Source organism: Euwallacea fornicatus, chromosome 7, assembly GCF_040115645.1.
Source record: "Euwallacea fornicatus isolate EFF26 chromosome 7, ASM4011564v1, whole genome shotgun sequence".
Taxonomy (NCBI): Eukaryota; Metazoa; Arthropoda; class Insecta; order Coleoptera; family Curculionidae; genus Euwallacea; species Euwallacea fornicatus.
In genome coordinates, this window is record NC_089547.1 from 1043234 (window position 1) to 1066484 (window position 23251).

The 23251-nt window shown below is 38.2% G+C and overlaps 1 protein-coding gene across 2 annotated transcripts in view; it reads right to left on the bottom strand.

The window, feature by feature from the left end:
* The window catches only part of LOC136339940 (protein-L-histidine N-pros-methyltransferase), a 38288-nt gene extending 19389 nt beyond the window's left edge, over positions 1-18899 (bottom strand). Inside the window, exons 1-3 of one of the 2 annotated variants that reach the window (XM_066283580.1) lie at positions 18816-18899; positions 16498-16677; positions 6262-6452 (exon numbers count right to left, since the gene is read on the bottom strand). In XM_066283580.1, coding sequence (XP_066139677.1) covers positions 6262-6452; positions 16498-16629 — 323 coding nt within the window. In that variant the 5' untranslated portion in view covers positions 16630-16677; positions 18816-18899. Of the gene's footprint in view, positions 1-6261; positions 6453-16017; positions 16153-16497; positions 16678-18815 lie in introns of those variants that run through there. The other variant, XM_066283581.1, reaches the window with a different exon arrangement.
* Between the last annotated feature and the right edge of the window lie 4352 nt (positions 18900-23251).

The following is a 23251-nucleotide window of genomic DNA, read 5'->3' on the forward strand; positions in this document are numbered from 1 at the left end:
TCGAATACCTTCGAGCATATGGTCGCAGCGTACTTTTGTAATTATTGGGCATGCCACCGTATTATCTGTTTAATGCGTTTATGATTGCCACGGTAAAAACCGTACAAATGCCTCTTCCTGTCGGCCAATTGTCATTCCGTCATCGGTTTCTTTTGTAATTTGTCCTCGTGTGTGTTTGACCTGCTGCGCGATTTGGACACTTTTTTGGCTGCAAGAGCACAAACCTGAACTGACGCATATGTTTAGGCCAGTTGCGCCTTTACGAATGAGAATCTTTCCCAATTACGCAAGAATCTCTTCCCTATTAAACGAGAAAAAACAACATCATTGTCTGTCTGAAAGTCTCCGGAGATACACGTGTGGGTTTCACTTAAGGCTTGAGTTAGCGCCGTTTCAATCGGGCAAGATTAGGAACCTTTAAGTATGACATCTAATCGGCAAAACAGACGAGGTCCACACTATCAATATGGACGACGAGTGAAAATCCGCTGTCAAAATTTTAACACCGGCCAAAAGGCCGAGATTCCGAAGTGTCCCATCCTGGTCTCGGACAAAAAAGAGGGCCGCATTCTCGACAGAAGCCACCGGAGGGCGCAAAAAGCCGCAATGCCGGTAATATATCAAACCAATTAATACGCATTATTTATTGTTATTAAGAGGGACTGCCGAACTATGCTCTACCAAGGTTGGTACCGCTTTTTTGCGTCAACGAAAAAGCGGTACTGAGTTAATGCTCGAGCTCGGTGACGCTTCGGGAGGCTTTTGTTTGTTTGCATTTCGTGTCGATTAAAATTAAAAAGATACACCGCCTTCCCGAGCAAAAAAAAAATCCTTCAGGACAAAGAGCCCAAAATGACCGATTTATATTCCAATTCCATAGTTGGTACGGACACAGACTTCTAACTTTAAAAACAAAGTTTCGAGAGTGCATCTGTTTATGAAGCCTCGGTATAATAACGCACCGAGGAGAGATGTTTTACAGATAGACCGTGGAGAAAACTAAGAGATGCGCTTATGGAAATGATTATTCCCTCTCAAATGGAAGGTAAAATTGCAGCGATTTGTAGAGTCGTGAAGCTTTACGCCAAACAGCTGCAGCCCCTAATCTAGCTGATTAATATCACAGAAGAAGTTTAGCGTTGACGTTTGAAGTTAATCTTAAGTGGACAGGTGCGCGCAATTGTTCACATATTAATTAATTATTTGTTCGAGGTGGCCAAACACTTCGAGAGAGGTCTTGAAGTCTACGGTCAGCTTCGGTCGTAGCCGACGTGCAACTTTGCAACTTCACTAAAACATGGACGGAGCAGTGTAAGTAACAATAGGCCTCAAATCGATATCACAAAAATTCACTAGAGTTGAAGCTTTAAGTTAATTGGGTGGCGCGATGGATAAGACCCGACACTACTTGGAAGCAACGCGTAGCGCAAATTTGTTAAGAGGCAGTCGGCCATTTGAAGCCCAACTTCGAATTGGGATAATTCAGGAACGTCATGACATTACAACTTGCAATTTTCATTGAAAAATGCACTTTTTAACATCTAAATTCTCGTCGTTTTCGGAAGCAATTAGCTGAGTACAATTGAGGCTGTCACAGCTAGTAGTTAGAGGCATTGGCCAACGCAACTTAGAGTAAAATAAAGGTGGATACGTCAAGAAACCTATCAAAATTAACATTTGGTGCCCATTAATATCTGCTTCAGACATTACCGTTTTGGTTGCAAAAATTGTGCCAAATTACTTGAGTTCCAGTGGGGCAACGTCACGACTTACGACCCATTTGAAGCCGAAATTCAAATCGCGTTGACTCAGAAACAGCGGCGATTTTCTTATGAAATATAACAACTGCATTGGAACTTATCGATTCGTTTTAAGGCAAAATCCATTAATACACTCTGGGACGAAAAAGAAAACCTCGGAGAAAATATTAAAACCGCTAATTTGCCAAGAAGTCTGATTAACGTGAGGCGCCCAACGAGGTGCGTACAATCAGCTTCGAACATGTCAAATCGTCGGTGTTTTAAAGGTTAAATTCCGGCCAAAGCAATTGAGAGTGGAAAAGATATCGAAAACTACGGTTTTGGGTTTTAAAATTACGCAAGTTTATGCATGTTATCTCCTCCACAAATTGTGAAAACTTTCATCTGGTGAAGACATGAACGCCGGAATAATCATCGACCGCCTTCTTTTTCGACCTTGCAGCCAATGCCCCACGTTTTTCCCTGCTCTTCGAGCTTTGAATGGTGAAAATTAAAGCAGAGAAAAACTGGGAATTCCAATCAAAATATTTCAAAAGACCACATTACAATGGCGTCTCACACTAATAGCTTGTTCTTTTGATACCTTAACGCGTCCAACTCGCTACTGTGTTACACTGTTGCTTGATCGACGAGATGATTATATCTCTATTTTGATTACTGCGTACATGCCTTTCTTTCAGTTTATTTCAGAGAGATTATTAAGCTAGATGACTGCGACGTTCCGAGGCCGTTTTTACGTCGACTCGTCTCTGAAACAATGACACGTTTCAGGTAGATTTCAGGCCCTGAATATTTTTTGAAGAACAGTAGGAAATTTGCAAATAAACGGCGGCCGTTTTTTATCCCAATTAAATGCGTCCAGGTGGACGAAACGGCCTTATAAGCAGACGCGCCGTCTCCTGTCAATCACTCTCAATCACACACGTCAACAGGTCCGGACGGTGGACCGGCCACCAATCCAATCTGCATTATTTACCTGAAGCGCATCTATACAGGGAGACTCTTATCTCTTGCAACGACACTACTTTACATAGATGCTTCTGAGCTTTAATATTTAAAGGGGACACCCGGTACATTTGAAATTAATGCAGGCATTCCTGGCGATTTTTTTATCGAATGCTGAAGTAAGGTTTTCGCATAAAAGATTTTCGTAGCCGGTATTATGCAGCAAAAGATCGAGCCGAGGCAACCAATCACACGTGAGCTCTTCCGAGAAAAATCAATCAAAATAACAATTAAAAAGCCGGCCTTACTTAATTACCAACCCATAAATAACCCGTTTAAGTGCGGTTTTAACACCGAAACTAAATGTCACGCTTGTTTTGTGTTATCTTTTTTTTCTTTAGTACTGCTTTCGTTTCTTTATTTTACATCCACCTCGGTATTGGTTCCGAATTAAACACTAGAACGTTGAAAGAACCGTCAGCAAAGGTCCCATCGGTGAGTTACGGGCTTTCATGGTCGAAATGGGGCAGAAGAATAATCGAAATCCGACAAATATATGTAATGTAGTGTAGTGTTTGACGCTAAGATGGTCGAATTGCGTGAGGATGAAATATCGAACATGACTTCCGAGGCGGAGCGTCAATCCGTCCGAAAACGATGCGGACAGTCCGCTCGAGTTGTATATTCAATTTTTTCTTCTGGTCAACGGTCAAAATTCAAGCAGAGAAAACTTTAACCGTCACCTGGGATTGAATCTACGGACTTTCAGTCGCTAAAAAAAGACTCGCCTCGACAGATCCACGGTTTCGTAGCAAAACGAAAGCGCAGCATAGCGGCCGTAATATGACACGGATAACACTTTCGTACTAAAACTGCATTTTTAGGGTCCTTGTGTCTCATAGGCCTGGATACGCCCGCAAATCCGTTTCTGCACGATCATCTAACACATCACATTTTATCAAGGCAATTGCCCAACGGGTTCCCGAGATGTTGGGGTTAAAATTTGAAAACCGACAAACGGGAGGCTACATGCGAAAACGTTCCAAGTAATTCGGTTTCCATCGAGGTTAGTTCAGGTTAGCCAAAGGCGAGGTGTATAAAGAATGTAAAGGCGACCGGCTTAAAAAGGGCGACTCTTTTAATACTTACAAATTCTTCTCGATTCTTGCAGTACGAACCCAAATGCATTGTCTGAGTGTACTCTTTAAGGAACGGTGCTTAAACAGGCGAAAAAGTTAATCGAATCGCTGCCAGAATTAAACTCGAATAATATCCTCCTCGTCTCACTCTTTGATACAGACCAGCACAATAATAACAACGCCGGAGCGTATTCCGATTAAAAAACCGGAGTAATTTTATAATAATTACTACTGGGTGTTCACGCGGCTACTAATAATAAATTTTTTCACCAGGGCTTAATGATGGCCGGCGCGGAGGACGTGAATAAGTAAAAAAAACGTAATTATATAATTAGTTATGCTCAAAATGACAGTCAGGTAGAAATTAGAGACTAACGAACAGACTCAGCTTTTTATTCTTTAATGACAAAAGATCGGGGCGGCCGCTTCCACGAAACTTTAATCTCGGCTTGCAAACCGAAAAATAATCGTTAATTAATAAATTATTGTCACTGCAATAAAATATTACGTGGCCCCGAGACCGGAGGATGACTGGCGAGGTGCGAAAAACAACCATATTTCTTGGCAGTCATTACGGCTAATGATGGCCATATAAAATTTACTAATTAAGGCGCGAAACGCACCGTCACGTTCGGGATAAAAGGGTCTTACGACACCCTAATTCGTTTCACTCCCCTTGAGAGAAAGATTACAATCAATCATAAAGTCTCCAGGAACTAGCCCGAAGAATGAAGAAGCCCTCTAACCTACCGATTGAGTCGGTCGTACCCGAGTACTCGCCCAATAAGTGAAACGGGCGTTGATGGGCACCAACTTAATCTGGTTACGGGCTATTTGTACTGCATCCGAAGCAACTAAGCAATTAGCGGACTCACTGCTTGATTTATTTTACGCCTACGTGTGAACAGGACTGCAAATTAGTTACGGCCTAAGATAAACGCGCGTAAATATCATGAGATATATGGAATTGCTTTTAGAGTGAAAAAAAAACTTCCCGACGGAAATAAGAAAACGAATAGTCTGCTTGCCTTTGTTTGGCTGCAACTGGATCCTGCTGATTTATTTCCAGCTTTTTGGACATGAAACTAATCCAGCCGCCCTCCAACCACAGTAAATCGCATTTGATACATCCCTGGGAGTGTTTACTGCAGATATTGTCCGAAGTCACCAAATTTTAAATCTGCCGCCCTTTCCTTAAAACGGTCGCCCCACAGTTTTAACGCGGATATTGGTGCCGTCGTTCCTCTGAAAGCCGCTCCAGGGTTCTACGAGCAACGTAACGTATACATAGATTGTTGTTAAAAGCGCCGCCCAATCACATTGCAAATACATCAGTCCTACAGAGATAAACTTCGTGCAGCCGCTCTCACGTAATGGTAAGTTGCGTCTGATACATGCGAGAGACTCTATAGCAGGTACGGAGCAATGTTTCGAAATTTAAGACTACTGTCATTTTCTTAAGCCGTCGCCCCAAGAGAAGCCCCTCAATGGCTGCAATAATAAGGTGAAATGTTCTCACGGATTTTCGAAAAAACTGGGAAAAGCAGCTTCGCGCCATCAGGAAGGTCGTTCTGGATATACACCACATCCATTGAGGATCAAAAGTGACTTCCAAAGAAGCGAACGGTTACTAAAACTGTGGGGCAACCGTTTTAAGGAATTCACGACAGTTTCAAAACTTAAATATTTTGGTCTAAATCTTATGCAAAATCTATCATAAGTATGTCACGCAAGATATATGAAAGTGTTTTGCTCAGTAATTGCTATCGGGTTTCCTGAGAGAAAGTGCGGTCTCATTTGACAGGAAACTTTGTTCTCAGTTTGAAGAGAAAGCGCTCTTTGCACCAGGACTCTTAAAGTTTCTCCAATTTTGGTACATAATGCCCTTGAAGGTCGTTACATTCGGCCCGCCCTTTCCTTCAAACGGCCGTCCTTGGCTCCTATACACTTATTGGTGAGGCCTTTCAACTGGAAATCATTTTGGCATTTCTCGGCCAACATAGTGCACATCTAACTCGTTTTTAAACGAGTCGCCCAAGGCCTGCAATAAATCATATCCCTTTCTAACACACTTTAGTGAGCAGAACTTAATACAGCCAGATTTCAATGCATTTTAAAGTGTCCCCTATTCATTAAAAGTGTCGCCTTTCGATTGAAAATTATTTCTGGCAAGTTGATTTTGAGCTGTCGAAGAAATAAAAGAATTTCACGAGAAGTTGTTCCGCCTATGTCCCAGGTGGTAAACCCGTGAAAACAATAAAGAAAAATAATTAAACACGTAGTTTGGTAGCTGGCCGGTCGGGTACAATAAGCAACTTTTAATTTAAAACACCACGGTTAACTTCACGGTTAAACAGCGGCCGTTAATGGGGCTTTCGGACCATGGAAGGAGGTTTCTCAAATGAGACAAAACTTACCCGTTGATGGAGGTTTGCGTGGCGAAGAATCCCAGCAGGAGTTTGACGAACATGTGCCAAATCTGGGTCAAAATCCAGTCCGACTTCTTTTCCGATTCTTCTAGGAACTTTATGGTATCTCTGTCTGGACCAAGTTGGACAAATTTGTCACCTAATGGGGAGGGAACTGACGACAAGTCGCATTGGTACCACTGGAAAATATTAAAAAAAAAAAAAAAAAAAAAAAAAAACGTAGAAAAGGTGGCCATTTTATTTTACGTATAAAAATCTTATTTCTATTTTAGGAAGGACGGGGAACGTCTCTGAAACATCGTTTTCACATTTCGGCGAATTTATACAATTCAAAGCAAAAAGGGGGATTTAAGGCTTGTTTCGCTCCAGTATAACCAATCAAAATACGATCGCGAAACGCCGCAAGGTATTCGGAAACGTATAAATTCTAATATGGCGCTCCGAGTGGGGGGCCCTTAAGTAAAAATGTGTGTAACGCGATTGGGGCGGTTTTGGGGGCCGCGAAAGTAAGCCCATTGTTCTTGATTTACATTAGTCTCCACTCTTAGAAGGTTTATAAAAGTAGGTTTCTAAGGCTTACTGAGGATTGAAACTTTGGTGTTACGACTTTGAGAATGAAGACAAATAAATAATTTAAATCTCATATATTTCGAAGGAATTTTAAATGGAATCACGCTTTGGCCGCGATCGAGGAAAATTTCTCGCTATATGCCATACAGGGCGTCCAAGAAAAATACGGACATACTGCGAATATCACAAACTTACACATGGAAATAGACTGATTTAACTCCATTTGTCTACACGTAAAATGCTTCATTTTTGAAGTAGTTTCATAAGCAATAAATCGCAAAACGCGGAGCGTCGATTAGGCCATTTACTATTTGCTATCAGAAATCTGACATTGACAATGCATGGCAGATGAATTTGTCCAACACACGTCTTTGACATTTGAACCCCTACTTGAGTTTTTTCTCAACGATCCTACGCTATAACCAGGAAGCTTCTGCTTGAGTACTTTGTTTTAATCGGGATGGAAATTTAAAAAAATGTAGCGCTGAACCACTTCTTAGACACACCGTGTATAGTTTTGATAAGTTCAACTCGAAATCGGCAAATTTTAAAACTGCTCTGTTGCGTTAAAAGCTTCCCTGTCGTTGCCGCCAAATTGTTTAAGTTACCGTCCATTGGTTCAAATGCATTTGAATACTCACTAGAACTGTTCCAAAACGAGTTCTTCTGAAATGTGACTGACGTGGTGTCGATGCATTGCGGAAAGTTGAGACAAAAACTTATAACTGAGATTTCTGTGAAACTGCGTACCTAAGACATGACACGCAAAGGCCCTTCTAACGGCACCATCTTCACACACACGTCACGCTATTTGTCCATAAATGTTTAAAACCACCCCACAACTCCCACCCTTTAAAAGAGGCCGCGACGGTGTGAACTTGGCACTTGGCGTACGAGGCTCTGGATCAACGGTGACAAGATTTTCTTATAGAATCCTAAAAAGAATCGAGAGGCCTTGGGAACTTACAGGCATGACCTCAATACTCCCTTTCGGATTTCGAAGAATTTTTTAAGGCAAACTTGTCGTTACTTATCAAAATAAAACCTCGTCCACACAACAGCAACACTCACGCGTCGATTTTGCTGAACTGCGCATTCCCGTTGTCGAAGTAATATGTCTCAGAAAAGGGGTATCAAGTATCCATAAAGCCTACACTTGCTTTGAAATTTTCAAACCCGAGGAATCTTGAAAATGCAATAGCTACATGAAGGAATTTCTGGAAACATGTTGCTATTACAAATGTTGCCCCACGCACAAACACAATAAATTTCTTTTGAGGGCTAATATTAACAAAAAAACGAAGCAATGAGGGCAAGCCCCTAACCTTACAGGCCTTGCAACCCATAAACTCCATATAATGGGATGCAAAATAACTTCCGAGACGTAGGGAGATCTCCGATGTACACCGGAGATAGAAAAGTCTTGATAGGCCTCCATGCATGGAGGCATTAATGGAAATATTGTGTTGGGAGGGGGGGCCACTTATCGACACTACCCCGCTAATATCGATCCAGGAGATAAATATCGAGAAACCATGCGAATGACGCATAAATGAAATTTTTTAATCGACCGTCGGCGAGATTTTACGGGATCAATGGTGCGTAGGTTAATTGATGGCCCATTATCTCGTAAACTGTTTTAAGCCGAAGGGAGAAGGGTACTTCCCTTTTTGCATCCCTGCCGAATACGCGCGGAATGTTCCTCTGGTTTGAATCCACATGTGTAAGACGTTCTTTGAAAGTGAGGGTCTTCATCCGGGGCGTTTGTTATGCCAAGTTCTTTGAAGTATTTGGAAAAGAGCTCAGTCCCCTAATGAGATCCCCAACAGTACAGAGCGAGTTTTGATGAATTCTCAGTTTAATCCACCGTAATTCTCGTAGATTCTGAGAACGCCCCTGGTGTTTCCATATACATGGTGAAACTTCTGAAAGGGCGTTAGCAGCTCGAACGTCGCAAGCGCACGTCAAGCTAGTTGCTAAAGGGAACATAGATAAGTAAAAAATAGAGGCAAGTCCATTGGCGTGCGGTACTAAATGTTGCTAGAATAGTTATTTAAAACGTTTTCTTTTTTTTTAATCGTGCTAAAGCTGTAGTGAGTTTTCTCGGCTCGATTTTAAACAAAAAATGAATGATGCAAACTGCATTGCACTTTTTCAGTAGAACCATTTAAAAACTAATTTAACCATATGATATAAGTTACGCTTTGAATGTTGAAAACTTCGCCAATAAAAGAATCCTATGTAGGTCATGGAATAATCAAATACGTATGGGCTTTAGTGCATGTAACTGGTCATATAAACTAGCCATTAAGAATTGAATAAGTTCTTCATATTCTTTAGTTAATTGATTAGTACTAATATCCACATTTTTCACGTACAAAAATGGTTAAGTTTTTATAAATTTTGTTGAGCCTGGGGAAAAATTCCCATTTCGCTTCTCCACTGGGGTGGACGAAAATCGATAGGATTTAGAGTTTTCGTACAATCTGTAGGAGATATAAAAAATGCACGCTTGCTGATATCAATTTAAAAGGATTACGTAATTTTGTACCAATTTCGCCCTTGCATAATTTACAGGAAAAATCTAAACCGCCTTTAAAGCTCTACCGCACAGGAATACGAAGAATGATGTACCATTTCCGAACACGTTCGGGTGTTTTTTCAATATTCCGCTTCGTGCGATAAATAATCGAAAAAGTTAACGAAAAAATCGAAGAAAAAAAAACGCAGAAACATTATTTTATTATTATTATTATTGTTGTTATTTTAGAAATAGATTCAACTTAAAAGAATGCCTTAAGAAATCACTTCAAGGTTTAACATCGGATTGCTGTGTTGTCGGAGTCTCCTACGAATCTTAGGTTTAGTTAGCGGGAAAGCTAAAAACGATAGCATAACGAGGTTTGTATTTATAATCAAGTCCTAAAAATCGAGACCAGAACAGGTTTATTACTCACTCCCATAGGGATTCTAAGAAAACTCCAAGTCCTATCGAACTTGGACCACCTTGTAATATATAATACATGCCTGATCATCCGTGACAGCACGAAAGGGATCTATAGCATGGAAGGACCGCTCCACAACACCCTAGTAAAGCTCGATGGATGTCGTCAAAGATATCTTAAATACTCTCTTCAGATTCAACAAACATTTAAGCGATTCTTGTGATTTTACAAAAATCTTTCCATACGAAGATGTGGTTATAAGGAACTAGAGAAGTATTGGGCAATGATGAGTTCCATTGAGCTAATGAGAACTAAAGGAAGTATTCATTCAAGATGAATTGTGACCTTTTAACTCTGGCCAAAACTCCGCTGATTTATCAAAATCCAGTTCCTCCGCATTGTTATCATTTCCAGGATCCACACCCCAAGAGCTACATGGCATACGAAGCCGGTTTTTTGCATCTCTCCCGTGCTTTTCGAATCCGCATTGGCTGATTACTTCTTGGCGTATGCCCGCGGATCGTTTTTCTTTCTTTTTTACCTCGCTCGTAATATTCGAAATTTAGAGGCGCGAGGCTTCATCCCCCGGGATTTCTTGCAAATTACGCGATTTTCAGGCGAAAAGGGAGCAGTTTTTCGACCCCAAGTAATAATTACGTCTCAATTTCTGCTGACTCACCGGTCCTCCATTATAATAATAACAGGCAGAAACAATAAATTGGGAGGGAATCGTACCTCCTCGGACACCCAAAAACATCAAACCGTAACATCGCAGTTAATTGTCGTGTGACGGACGTCAAGGCCGCCAGGTGGCGCTGCTCATAAACGGGCGTTAACGGCATCAATCCGTGCGATACCTCCCTATTCCCAATAACTTTGTACGCGAATTGCACGGTGCTAAAGTCGTGATTTACGACCCACAAAATGGAATTTGTTATATTGATTCCACTGTAAATTAACTACGGGTCACTGAAGGCGAGATCCGTATGGTTATTTATTCATAACATTTTTTGGGCGTGGGCCGTTGAAGCCGGCTCAAGTGGGGGTGACAGTAAATTATCGTTGTTGTTTTAGATCTCGAATTATCTCGCATACAGGTTGGTGTGATGGGTTCTTAATGCCGACTCTTTTGTAATTACAATACAACGCCTAAAGAATCGATTTCGCTAAAGGCGATGAGGCAAATTGGTCACATACGCCCTCAAATTCAAACACAAAAAAACGATTTTAAACAACTGATATAAACACCATTTGGACCACCCTAGTTGAGAAGTTACTATATCTCGAAGGCGAAAGAAACCATGAGTTTTTTTCGACTAACACCAACAACTACTTGCTTTCTTCGCATCGCAATTTACCCGCCAGGAGTCGCATTCTTTTTTAGAAATCCCAATAGAAACTGAAGAGAAAAAGTTAACTAAGAACATCCAAAGCGGACTTAAAAGATTGGCACAACCAAAATTGGCATAATTAAGATTTATTCTGCATATTATATGTAACCGTACAATATACCAAATGCCTACCTATTTGAGACTATGAATTTACATTTCCGGAAAATTAATAAAGTCTATTATTTAAAACTTATTTGCTCAAGATACAACATTTATAAAAAAGTATTACGACACGTTTATAGCTTTCATAAACTTAATATTTCTAAAAATGTTTATAAAGAGACCCCACACGGAAGAATCAAAAGGCGTAAGATCTGGAGATCGCGGCGGCCATTCTATTGCGCCTCTTCTAGCGATCCATCTCCTAGACAAAATCTCATCAATATACTCTCTCACGGCTATAGCATAATGTGGTTGTGCACCATCTTGTTGAAACCCAATATTATTCGCTACCTGTTCTTCATTTTCTCCAGGAAAAATTGCGTCGATTAATGGAACAATTTCGTTTTGTAATAAGTGCAAGCACGCAATGGTGCGTTGTTTATGTTTCCCTGTATGAAAAATGGACCGATGAACTGATGACCCATTATACCCATCCACACATTGAATTTTTGCGGATGTTGTGTATGCAGAGCTTGCATCCAATGATGATTGTCTGTAGACCAGTAACGACAATTATTTCGATGAATAGATGCTTTAAAGCAACACGGTACTTCATCCGAAAATAAACTTTTAGAAAAGAACTTATTTCTTGAAAGTTTTTTGCAACAATTTACAAAATTCCATCATGCGATCAAAATCTTCAAACATCGCTTATTTGCCAAAGGAAATTTTGTATCTTTGAAATTTTTCTCGTTTTAAAAGATTGCTTACTGATTTTGCAGATACACCAAATTCATCGGCGAGTTTGCTGGTAGATTGTATAGGTTGTTCACCTATAGATGAAAGAATGTTTAATGCTTTATCGCGATCAGCTGCTGTTCGAGATATTCGACATTTTGGAGCCGATTTCACACTTTTAGTTTGTTGAAGTTTTTTTATTACTTCAACAAGCTACACTTCAACTAAAAATCCGGCCTCAATATTTCTCATTAAGTATGAGACACACCTCTTCATAATTAATTTTGCGATTTCCACGCCTCAAAAAGATTCAAATTTCAATTCTTTACTTCTCAGGTAACGATCCATTTTTTTGGAAATTCCAATTATGGTAATGTCTAACAGAATTCAATGAAAACCAAAATATTTTGTATCTAAAAATGTTTACATCAAAGACGATTTGAAATGTCCACATCTTATTTCCATTTTTTCACTTTCTTTCAAAGTGAAATGAGAATGGATTATCTATCTAGGAAGCGAAGACTAAAATTTTAAATCTTTTTTGGATATGGATTTTGTTCTATTTTTTTTTAAAGAAATTGTAGACCCGATTTTAGTTCTGAGTCTACGTTGTATCCCTTATTAAATTATCTTTCATTTGATATACTATTATGGGTACTTTTCCATTTGAAAATAAAGTTAGTAGGGGCCGCTAGATAGAAAAGTTTGAACATCTAAAATAACGCACTACATTCTTTTTTAACACGAAATTATACGTGCTCAAGCATTTTTTTTTCTAATATCGAATTTATGAAAGTCATAAAAATGTCGCAATACTTTTAACACGCGCTGTATGTTAGAGGCAAAGTTTCGTTGCGAAGTAGTTTATAGGTTCTTTTAGGAAGGTTAGTTAATGTCTCATTTAAAGACAAAGGAATGCGTGGAGTCTTGTGCTAACTGATTTTGAATTTATTACCGCGGCCCATATGCAATTTGCCTACTTACAAATCGATTATCAGCAACTGCAAAATATTCATTGGCGAGGGAAATATTCAAGTTCCTGGCTCTAACGAACAGGATAGGCTAGGGGCATAAAAGGACCCTGCACTCGCCTAATTAAACAACTTCATTAAGTCCTCCCATGATGGGCAATAAGCAGAGGCAAACGAGCGCGCATAACATTGCAAGACGCGGACCCCACAGATGACCACCACACGACTATCGTTAATCCGCACTAATACCTTCACGTACCAAAGAGCATATTACCAACAGTCCCATTGGGTTTTTGCTGACGATAATTAGATCAAAACGCTTTTAAAAAGCGCCAAAGAAATGCCAACGAAACACACGCTCATTATATCTCATAAACTGTCATAACGTTTTTAGCATTCCGGCGATAACTTTGATGTGTGCCACCAGGTTTAATGAATTCAAAGCAGTCGGTAATGATCGGAAAATGAGAGAGGCTCGATCGCAAATATGCCGATTAATCGAATGATTGTTCTTTGATCGGGTGCTGATGCGAGCAGCGAGTACCCTTCAGCCCGGGTTCCGACGGCTTAAGACATCGAGGACATCGATGTATGATACCCGGGGGCAAAAACAACTGACAACCATCAACAAGTGACATCACGGGAGACAAAACAATCGAATCACGTTTTTCGGATGGCCAATGGAATGACCGGAATGGCCGCAGCCGCGGCGCATCTAATGTTCTGGACGCCATAAAAATTCATTGGGTTTTTGTTTAGGTCCGAGTATTATTGCTTAAAAATTAATCCGCAAAGTACTATCAGCTCCCGCGACCGTAAGAGGCTTACTTATGTATACGGCGTATAAGGGCCCCAAAAAGGGAATGCCCGTCGAAAAAAGGTTAGCACACCTCGGGGACGGGTCGTAAAAAACGTCTTGCACCGGGACAAACTGCCAGAAAGGGCGAAGTCCGTCTCGGGCCTTGTAATGGGATTATAGTGCGCGGTTTGGTGTCATTTAAAAATCTCAAAGTTCAATTTATAAATTCACAAAACTTAGAGAGGGAATTTTGACACCTTAATGCGGAACACTTTGAACATTGTCGCTCCATGAGGGGGTGTGGGAATGCCTTCGCAATCTTAGAAGAAAAGGGTGAATTCGATACAGCGACCTAAGATTTTGTATTAAATTTGCATAATATGGTCAACGTCACTCAATATCGTCAATACAACTCGGTTAAGTAATAGAAGATAATATCCAACTTAATCGATAATACAGGGCAGAGGATCTTGAAGCCATCAAGGTGGTGACTATCGACTTCTTGAAAAGCGAGAAGCTTTTTGGTGCCGTTTGACTCTTGTACCTTTCCACTAATTTATAGTACACTATAAAATGGTTTATACAGTCTGTACATGTCAGTCTAATCGTTCTTTTCTTAAATAAAATTGTGATGTCCATTATCTTACACCCGCTAATTTTTATCGCACAGTAGCTAGACAACGCTAGTGCTACCATAACACCTTAAAAGAGATAAAACAAGGGTAGCCGAATAAGCCAAACGAATTAGGGTGCCAAGGTACATAGGTCGGCTGGTAAAGCGATAGCCCGGAAAGTGGTTGTTAATTCAAACTCAGCCGAAGGCGATGGACTTTTTCTGTAACTTTCATTATTGTGTACTAGGCCATTAAACTTTTCACAAATCAGGCCATATCACTTTATTCAGCCCCAAATTACGAAACTTTTGATAATTTATACAGTGACCGGCAAGAAGTACGCACCCAATGAGATTTTTTTTTCATTTCAATTTATGCGAAAATTTTATTCTTGGTAAAGCTTTGTGCATTCTAAAAAACTCAAAATACATAATATTATTTGTATTTTTTAATCCTCTCTGAAACCAAACTGGCATATTAAATAAATTTGCTTTACTTTCTATACGGGGTAAATCATAAAAAAAGTCCTGAAAAGTGTTTTATGGAATAGAAACTTAAAATTTCAATGTTGTATTTATCTTTTAATTCTAACAAGTTCTCATAATACATGTTTCCTCTAAAATGAAAAATAAAGGTACTTTACTCATCCGCCATTTTCGCAATTTTCGAATCTCCCCCACATGAAATGAGATATACAAATTCTGTAAACTGCGTTTTGAGTTTGCAGAAATTGATAAACTTTTACCAAGGAAGACATTTTCTTATACATTCGAATTTAAAAAAATCCCATGTGATGTGTACTTTCTGCCGGCGTATATATTTCATAACCGTGATTCCCAAACCTAAACTAGTAAAACAGTTAATGCTGTGAGATTCTAGACGTGGGTGTCAATGGGTAGATACGGGTCAAGCTGTGTTTTCACGTATACCTCCAAGTACCAAACCAGTATTGCTTGGGGCATTTGAGGTAGGTCTTGGTTTTTAAAAAATCGTATTTTTCAATTAAACATCCGGGTGTACGTGTACACATGACTAAAACAACATAGTAGAAAGTTCATCCCAAACTTGAAATCACCCCCAGGCAAATCTATCCACTGGCAACAATCATTTGGGTAACAGACATAGAGTGTTAAAGTGATAATGTCTAGAAGGAAAGGGTGAAAAGAAAATATCTGAAAATATAAAATTGGGAACATAATTTAAGCAATTAAGAAGTTCTGCAAAGGACTTATAAAATTATCACTTTAAACGTTCATAGAAACCACCGCATTATTATCGTATTCACTGATATTACGAAATATAAATATAACCGAATGACCGAAATAGTGTACAACCATTTCCTGTCCGAGGGGGGTCACTCCGTCGGATCTCGGACTAACCTAGGTGCACTATCCCTTTCCAGTATGTGGGGCCTACGGGATAATCGGACACGGAGAGAATGCTAAGCAGCACTGTCTGTTTTTCTTCGCCGGGGGGATCGTGTAAGACAAGACTTTAAGTGTATTGTAATTTTCTTTGCGATGTTATCCCCTTTTTGTGCGACGTTGTAAAGATACGAGATTTGCATACATATGTCTCGGATAGGTCCGGATCTGTCTTTTTGCTCCTACTTACGTCTATTTTGACTTTGGTGAAATTCTTCCTAAAGGGCCACATCACAACACAAAAATTCGCCGTTACCTGGCCCGTCAAGGCGCATCACTTAAACCAACAACAATGCCGGTAGTTATCGAATCTAGAACTATTTTGGCTGGCTTTATCTTCGCCATAAAGCCGCGCAAACAAGTATAATCCCTGAATAAACAAACCTATCTTAGGTCGTATACCTGCACACGTTGTTAGTGAACGCATTTAACCATGTAAGATGTCGATAACATGTCCTGCAACGGCCCCCAAAATCATCCCCAACGTGGCACCGCAATTGGGCCCTCATTAATAAACTATTAACCCAAAATTATACCAATTATCCCCAATTTTCCTTACGTGTGTCCCCCCATAAAACGTTTATTAACATGGCTCCGACTAAATAATGAATCAATGTTTACTTCTTGAATATTTCATCCCCTCGAAATTTCTTTGTGACATGCGACTTACCTGGCTCTTGTCTATTCGGCTCAGGTACTGATCATGAAGGGTCTTGTCATGCAGGGCCCTTGCGAGCGACCCTCTGGGTGTGAATCCCGTCCAAAGGTTCTTAGGAATAAATCCTGATTGGCCATTGGACATGGCGACTGCAGGGCAGGATGACGGTTCTTCCCGAGTAGGTGGGCGTAACTAAAGACGTTATTCAGTTTAATATGATTCAAACATGATTGCTTTGGAAGTAAAAAAGGAAAAAAAATTAAATATTACTTTAAACAATCATGTTCAATGCATGGCCGATATTTAGGATTAACCTTCATATTGACCGGAAGTCCACAAGATGAGTTTATATCTACCTATGGTTTAAATTGACATTTTTACATGCTGTCAACTTAAGTCACACTTAAAGTTGTGTAAACTCAATTTACGGCTTGCGGAGAATCTGCGGATAAGTCATGCGCAACTTGAATCACCTCTTAGAAACACCCCTTATGTCTGAGATCGTCGAAATACATGAGAGAAAAATGCATAATACCTCGATTTTTTTAGGTGTCTCTGATAATAGTACATTAAAATACAATTACATAGACAACTCATTGTCGCACCAACCCAAGTTTGCAAAAAGAAGAACGAAACAAGTAGTTTTTAAATGGAGTGTGTGACATGAACCTTATAAATCCCATATCTTATACTATTTTTTCAAAAATAAAGATATACCAAATTTAACCCTAAAAATATTTTTACTAAAGATAGTAAAAGTAAATAGAAGGTTTTTTCAAAAACGTCGTGTATATCGAAAACGTATCAAGTTAGTAGTAAAAGAATGCTACTGTAAAATTTCGGTTGGCAATCTACCCCGAGAATGTTCAATTAGATTTCATGTACCAATTACTATTTTGCCTTGAGAGAACCCTATAAATTGGCCCAAAACATACGGGCCATTCCGTTATTACACGTTTTATGATGAAAACTGCTGCGAAAGGTAAAGGTCTATGATATATAGATTTTTGACAGTTTTTTAATTACTGCATTAGTATAATTTTTTTTAATGATAATTTTTGTTATTAAAACTATTTGACCTGCAAAAATTCTTTCAAAATATTAAAATTAGAAGTTAAATTTAGCTATTTGTTTATATTGTAAACTTATTTAATAAGTATTTTTATAGTGTATTAGTGTCAACAATATTTAAGTCTAAGTTGTAATACAACAGAAATAAGAAAAATACAAATAAACATGTTTTTTTTATCTCTCTCTTTATCCTTTTGGTAGATTTTTGAATAAAACTGTAGTACTAAAAATTCCAATTCCTTTTCCTAAAAACTGGGAACGGCTATTTTTCAATATCTAAACAAATTTGAAAAAATTACACCATATTCCTAAATTTCTTCTCTCATGGTTTTACTTATAAACTTTTAATAGCAGATTCCCTTGCACAGCATCCTGGTTTAAGCTATTCTTAAGTCAAACCTGATATGCCAGAAAGAAAGCAGGATAAGTAGGTACTATTTTATTTATTGCCACAATTTTGATTTATGCATCTTTGAAGTTAGGACACTTTGTTTAAGAGTTATTCAATGTTATGAAAATTTAGAACACGAGCCAATAATTAGTTTCAAACTCTAAATTTTGCATTCTAAAATAATTTTTACAGACTAACTGATTTAAATCAGTTGTACTAAAGTGCACAGAAAAATATCTCAAAACCATCATGTTAATTGATTTTAAAAAAGTTAGTGTTTAATGACTAAACAAATTTTGTAGTAATTAATAAAGTGATTTCTTAATTATCTACTTTTCATAAAAAAATATGATGTGTGTGCAACTGAAAAGTTGAGTTCATTATTATTGCTCGGACAAGCAGGATTTATTGGCTCGGAACTTGGTTATACCTAGATACTACACTATTTACTATATTATGAGCTTTACAACTTATTCAGAAATCTTTGAAGGTAGCTTTACTTATCAAACAAACACTAGAAACTGCACTGAAGAATTATAGTGCCAACATAGAAAGAGATCTATGAACTAGATATGACATCGACAGCTTGCTTTATACTTTCTTTATAAAATAACACCAATGGAAAAGATGTAGGAACATCAGATATCTCTATATTCATCGCATTTGGCAGTTAACAACAAACTGTTGTAAATGGGAACCACTTCAGAGACTCCGTTAAAGAAATAAACCGGGCCTATGGTTTATAGGTTATGTTACTTATACTGTAGTAAAGTGACACTTTAAACGAAATTTCTATTGAAAATTATTAGAAACATTTTCCGTCAGACTCTTAAAAAGATTTATAAGTCAATTTTTAGGAACTACTTACCTTTGAAACTACTAAAAACTGATAAATTTCATTCTAATTTACAATAAAGAAAGTAAACAAACACTGAACTGTCGTACATTAACTGCAACATTGCCAGATCGCTGGCAAAAATATTTACTCCAGGGCATTGGACTTCCTGGTTAAAATAAAAATAAGACATTTTATGGATCCTCTTTATGGAGATACTCGATTAAAGATAGAGAAAAAAAATGTAGAGAAAGCCAGTCTTGCTCCATAAGTAATATGACATAAACTTAAAATATTTCGGAAATTGTTATTCATTAAAACAGGATCAGAGAATAAATACGGCAACATTATAAAATCTTACTTTCACTGTTTTGAAGAGGGACTGTGGGTCGTGTTTTGTCTTCGTTGCACGTAAGTGAAGACAAAGACGAAATCATCACTCAACCCACCTTTCACTCACTTTGACTAAATCTGAAGAGTTTTCGCATCTCCGATGAACTTGTTTCGAACGCATATACGGATCCCTCTGAACGAAATATTAAGGGAGGACTAATTACCCTGAGGGTTGGAAATTGGTTTCGTGTAAAAATCTGAAACTTTCCATTTAAAATACGAGCTTTTTCGCACGGATAATTCCAACTTCAATGAAATCAACCGACACGAAACGAAAAAGGAAATTAAATTTTTATTTGAAGGGAGTGTAATTACAACCCTCGGCGTTATCCTTAGGCAGAAGGTTTTAACGAGTCATCTACACACCTACAAACATCATTAAAACATGAAATAGGGATAAATATGGGATAAATCAAATACTGTTGTCAATCATATGGAGGTGTCGTCCTAATTGTTTCCCCTTGTCCATTTTCATTATGTTTTCTTTTCGTTAAGGGAGCAAATAATGGAGAGAAATGGAAATACTGGAGTGGTAGTCTGGTTTTTAATTGACGTTCTGTTTGATGTGTCTTGTTGGTGACGTTAAAGGGATTTGTGGATTCCCCTGTTTATACAGGGTAGTCAAACCAATTTACATGAATTATGACTTCGGCCAGATATTAGGCCGAATATGTTTCAATTTATGGGTGTTTACAATATCTTTTCTCTCCGATTTACAAAAAAATGTCCTTTTAATGATTAAAAATAGGATATAAAGTGGCAATTTTAATACCTAGACACTAAAAGTTGTTTTGTTTTTTGGCCCACCAGTACTTGCTAGCCGTCAATAAACTGTCCATCTATCATCTGAGTAGAAAAGTTAGGTATAAGGTTTAAACGATACAATACAAATTTTGTATGTAAAAACGTTATACCAAGTGTTCAGGCGAACTCTAGACATAGGAGATTAAAATGGGATATCAGGTTTTTTGCACCTGCACGGATTATCCAATTAAAAAAATTTTACATGGAGGTCATAGTTCTCACGACCGTCCATTATTCCGCTATTTTTTCAATCTTCTAATTAGAGTCATTTTGGCTTAAAATGGCTCCAATCATAAATTTGAAAGTCTGGTGTAACCGCTCGAAGCCACGATTGGTCAGAGTCAAGGTCAGAATTAAACAAAACTAAGTCTTGACCCTGACCAATCGTGGACTCAAATGATTATACGGAGCATTCATATTTTTGAGATTTGAACACTTTTTAAGCCATAGTGCTCTAATTAGGAGATTGAAAAAATTGCGAAATGTGGACCAATCTTGAGTATTATGACTTCCATGTAAAAGTTTTTCAATTTGATAATTCGTGCATGCGTAAAAAAATAACCTATTTTCCACGTGAATCTCCCATATCCAGAATTCGCCTCGACACCCGATATATTTCATTATGTGCATAAAGAATATTCTATTGTATATTATACTTCCTCTAACACCAACACTAACTATACACCACAAACAATACATACGAGTAAAATCAAATTTACAAAATCGATATTGAATTCAGATTCGTGTTAAAGTCAGCACATTAACACTGAAGATAACAATATATAAATTTAATTGCTCTGTTGCTTACACATACACCGTCGGCAGCAAAGTTGCCGCTGAGCCGCCATTGGCCTACCGTCGAAGACAAATTTGTCTTTTTGACATTTACAGCGTTCGTAGCAAAACCGTAGCATGACGTTGCCGTCCAATGAAATCAGTGGATCACCGCACGAGGTCATGTTTGGATTTTTTGAAAAAATGTCAAACTGCGCAGATCTACTTTTGTTTTGGATGCGTAACACAATTCCAAATCCAATTAGAAGAACGTGCGTTGGCTGTACTGCCAATGTTCTGCTGTGGCTTGGAGCTGGTATCAAAGCCAAATCGAACGTCGCATTTTTACATCCGGTTTAAATATTAAATATTATGTATTTTATACGGGAGAGAGCATGAAGAAATGAATTGAAGGATTCAAGTCATATAAATAGTTAGTGGTGCAGAATCTGCTACCTGTAGCAAGATACATATAAATGAAGTGAAATACCTAGGTATTTCCTAATAATGGGCCATTATTTTAAAGGGTGAATGTGCATGATTTATTGTTTTATTTAATTTTAGTATGAGATGCAGACAAAGCTAAAGATATGAACCATAAATTGTCGGTAGTAGGTAGTCGGTTCTACTAGGAAGTCAGAGCCCTCATACTAGGGCATATAATTACATGGTGTAACACGGGAACCAACTGTTTTGAGCACGAGTGGTGATCGCCCGTTTAAAATGGAAGGGTTGTACTTCAACAGGCATTTCATTCTTTCGATTATAGCATATTATTGCAGCTATGGTGGACTTTAGCGTGAGTTCTCAGCAATTAAAGGAACAATCGTTGCACAGTCCTAAAGTAACAGTTTGGTCTGAGGTAGGACGGCTTGGCGTTATTGGTACCCATTTTTTTTTTAAGAAAATGGGGTTTCCGTTACTGTAGCATCTGAACGTTACGTTGAGATGATAATCACTTTTTTCATCCCTCAATTACAATGAAGAGGTATTGATAGGCAATAGTTGCTGTTTCAATACGATGAGGTGACGACACACATTGCCAAGGCGTCAATGTCTGTTCTTCGCCCTCTGTGTCTCAACCACCGCATTTTCAGATTTGGAGATATTTTATGGCCTTCTCGGTCGCCTGGCCGCTCTTTATGTGATTTTTTTATGAGGTTATCTGAACGCACGTGTCTACGAGGTTAAGCCTCATACATTAGAAGTATTAAAAGAAGCAACCCGACAGCAAATTACCGGAATAAACGGAAACTTTCTGGAAAGGGTTGAAGCCAATTTTTTTTAACGTCTTCAACATTGTGTCAACAAGAATGAACGGCACATGCCAGATATAATTTCCTGTTAATGATTATAAAATGCAGTGTTTTTAATCGTGACGTTGTAATAAAAAACATATTATATATAAAAAAACTAACGATTTTATGAATATTTCAAAAACACCCGATTCTTTCGTCTCACCCTGTATTACGAGAATTCCCCTTTTATATTTAGAGAATTAAAGAAAAGCGATTTTGCACTCAAAAACTGTTGGAAGCACGAGAAAAACTACCAGACGCGAAAGGCTCTAAATTTCAGGTCGTGCGATAGAAGTTCAGGTTGATATGGAATGAGCCGGTACCCCTGAAAAAATATCGCCTTATAAGTTTTCGCGATCCCTTTGATGCCTAAAGATACACATAGCCCACAATGTGTAATCTGTACTCCAAACTTGAGTAAAATATTTCTAGAAATGACTCTTTCAGTAAAATATCTCCAAAAATGACCGCTTGACAACAAACTGTCGTTATGTGATGTGCACTTAAAATCGTCAATGGAAACTTCTGGTTTGCACATTTCGTATATACCAATATGTCAATCAGTGTTAAATTGCGTAGAGGATTTATTTTCTGCGAGAAATAGTTCAAGTTTTAGATTTTTAGCGTTTGCTCAGGAATATATACAATGAATATGATGAAAGCAATAAAAACGTAAAATGATACTGACGTTATATAGGGTGACCCAAAAACATTGATATAAATGAGTATAACTTGCTAGCAGATATAAGAATAGAGTGATTTTGCTTGCACTATGATACATCGTTTTATAAGATTTTTTCCAGCGCATTTTCTAATACATAGGGTGTTCTATTTGAAAAAATGCACTTTAGACAGGCTTAGTGTCTAATTTTAAAGACAGCAACTCTACGAGGTGTATCCACTTTTTTACACGTATTCAGCTCATATGTCCAAGACTTCTGCTTTTCGTAAATTTAAATCGCTTTCTAAGAGAGGCTGTATCGGAGCCTGATCTTGGAGGAAAAAATTAATTAATATTTCAATAATCACTAGAGACATGTATAGAAATCATTAAGCGGACTTGGTCAAAGAGCCATAGAAAACTTAAAAAAAATACAAAGCGTCCCATTTAATATATCGGAGTTGCTATTTTTTTATATGTAGATATATAAAAAATGCACTTTGGCAAAACCATAAAAAAACTCTGGATTGAGGTAAAAA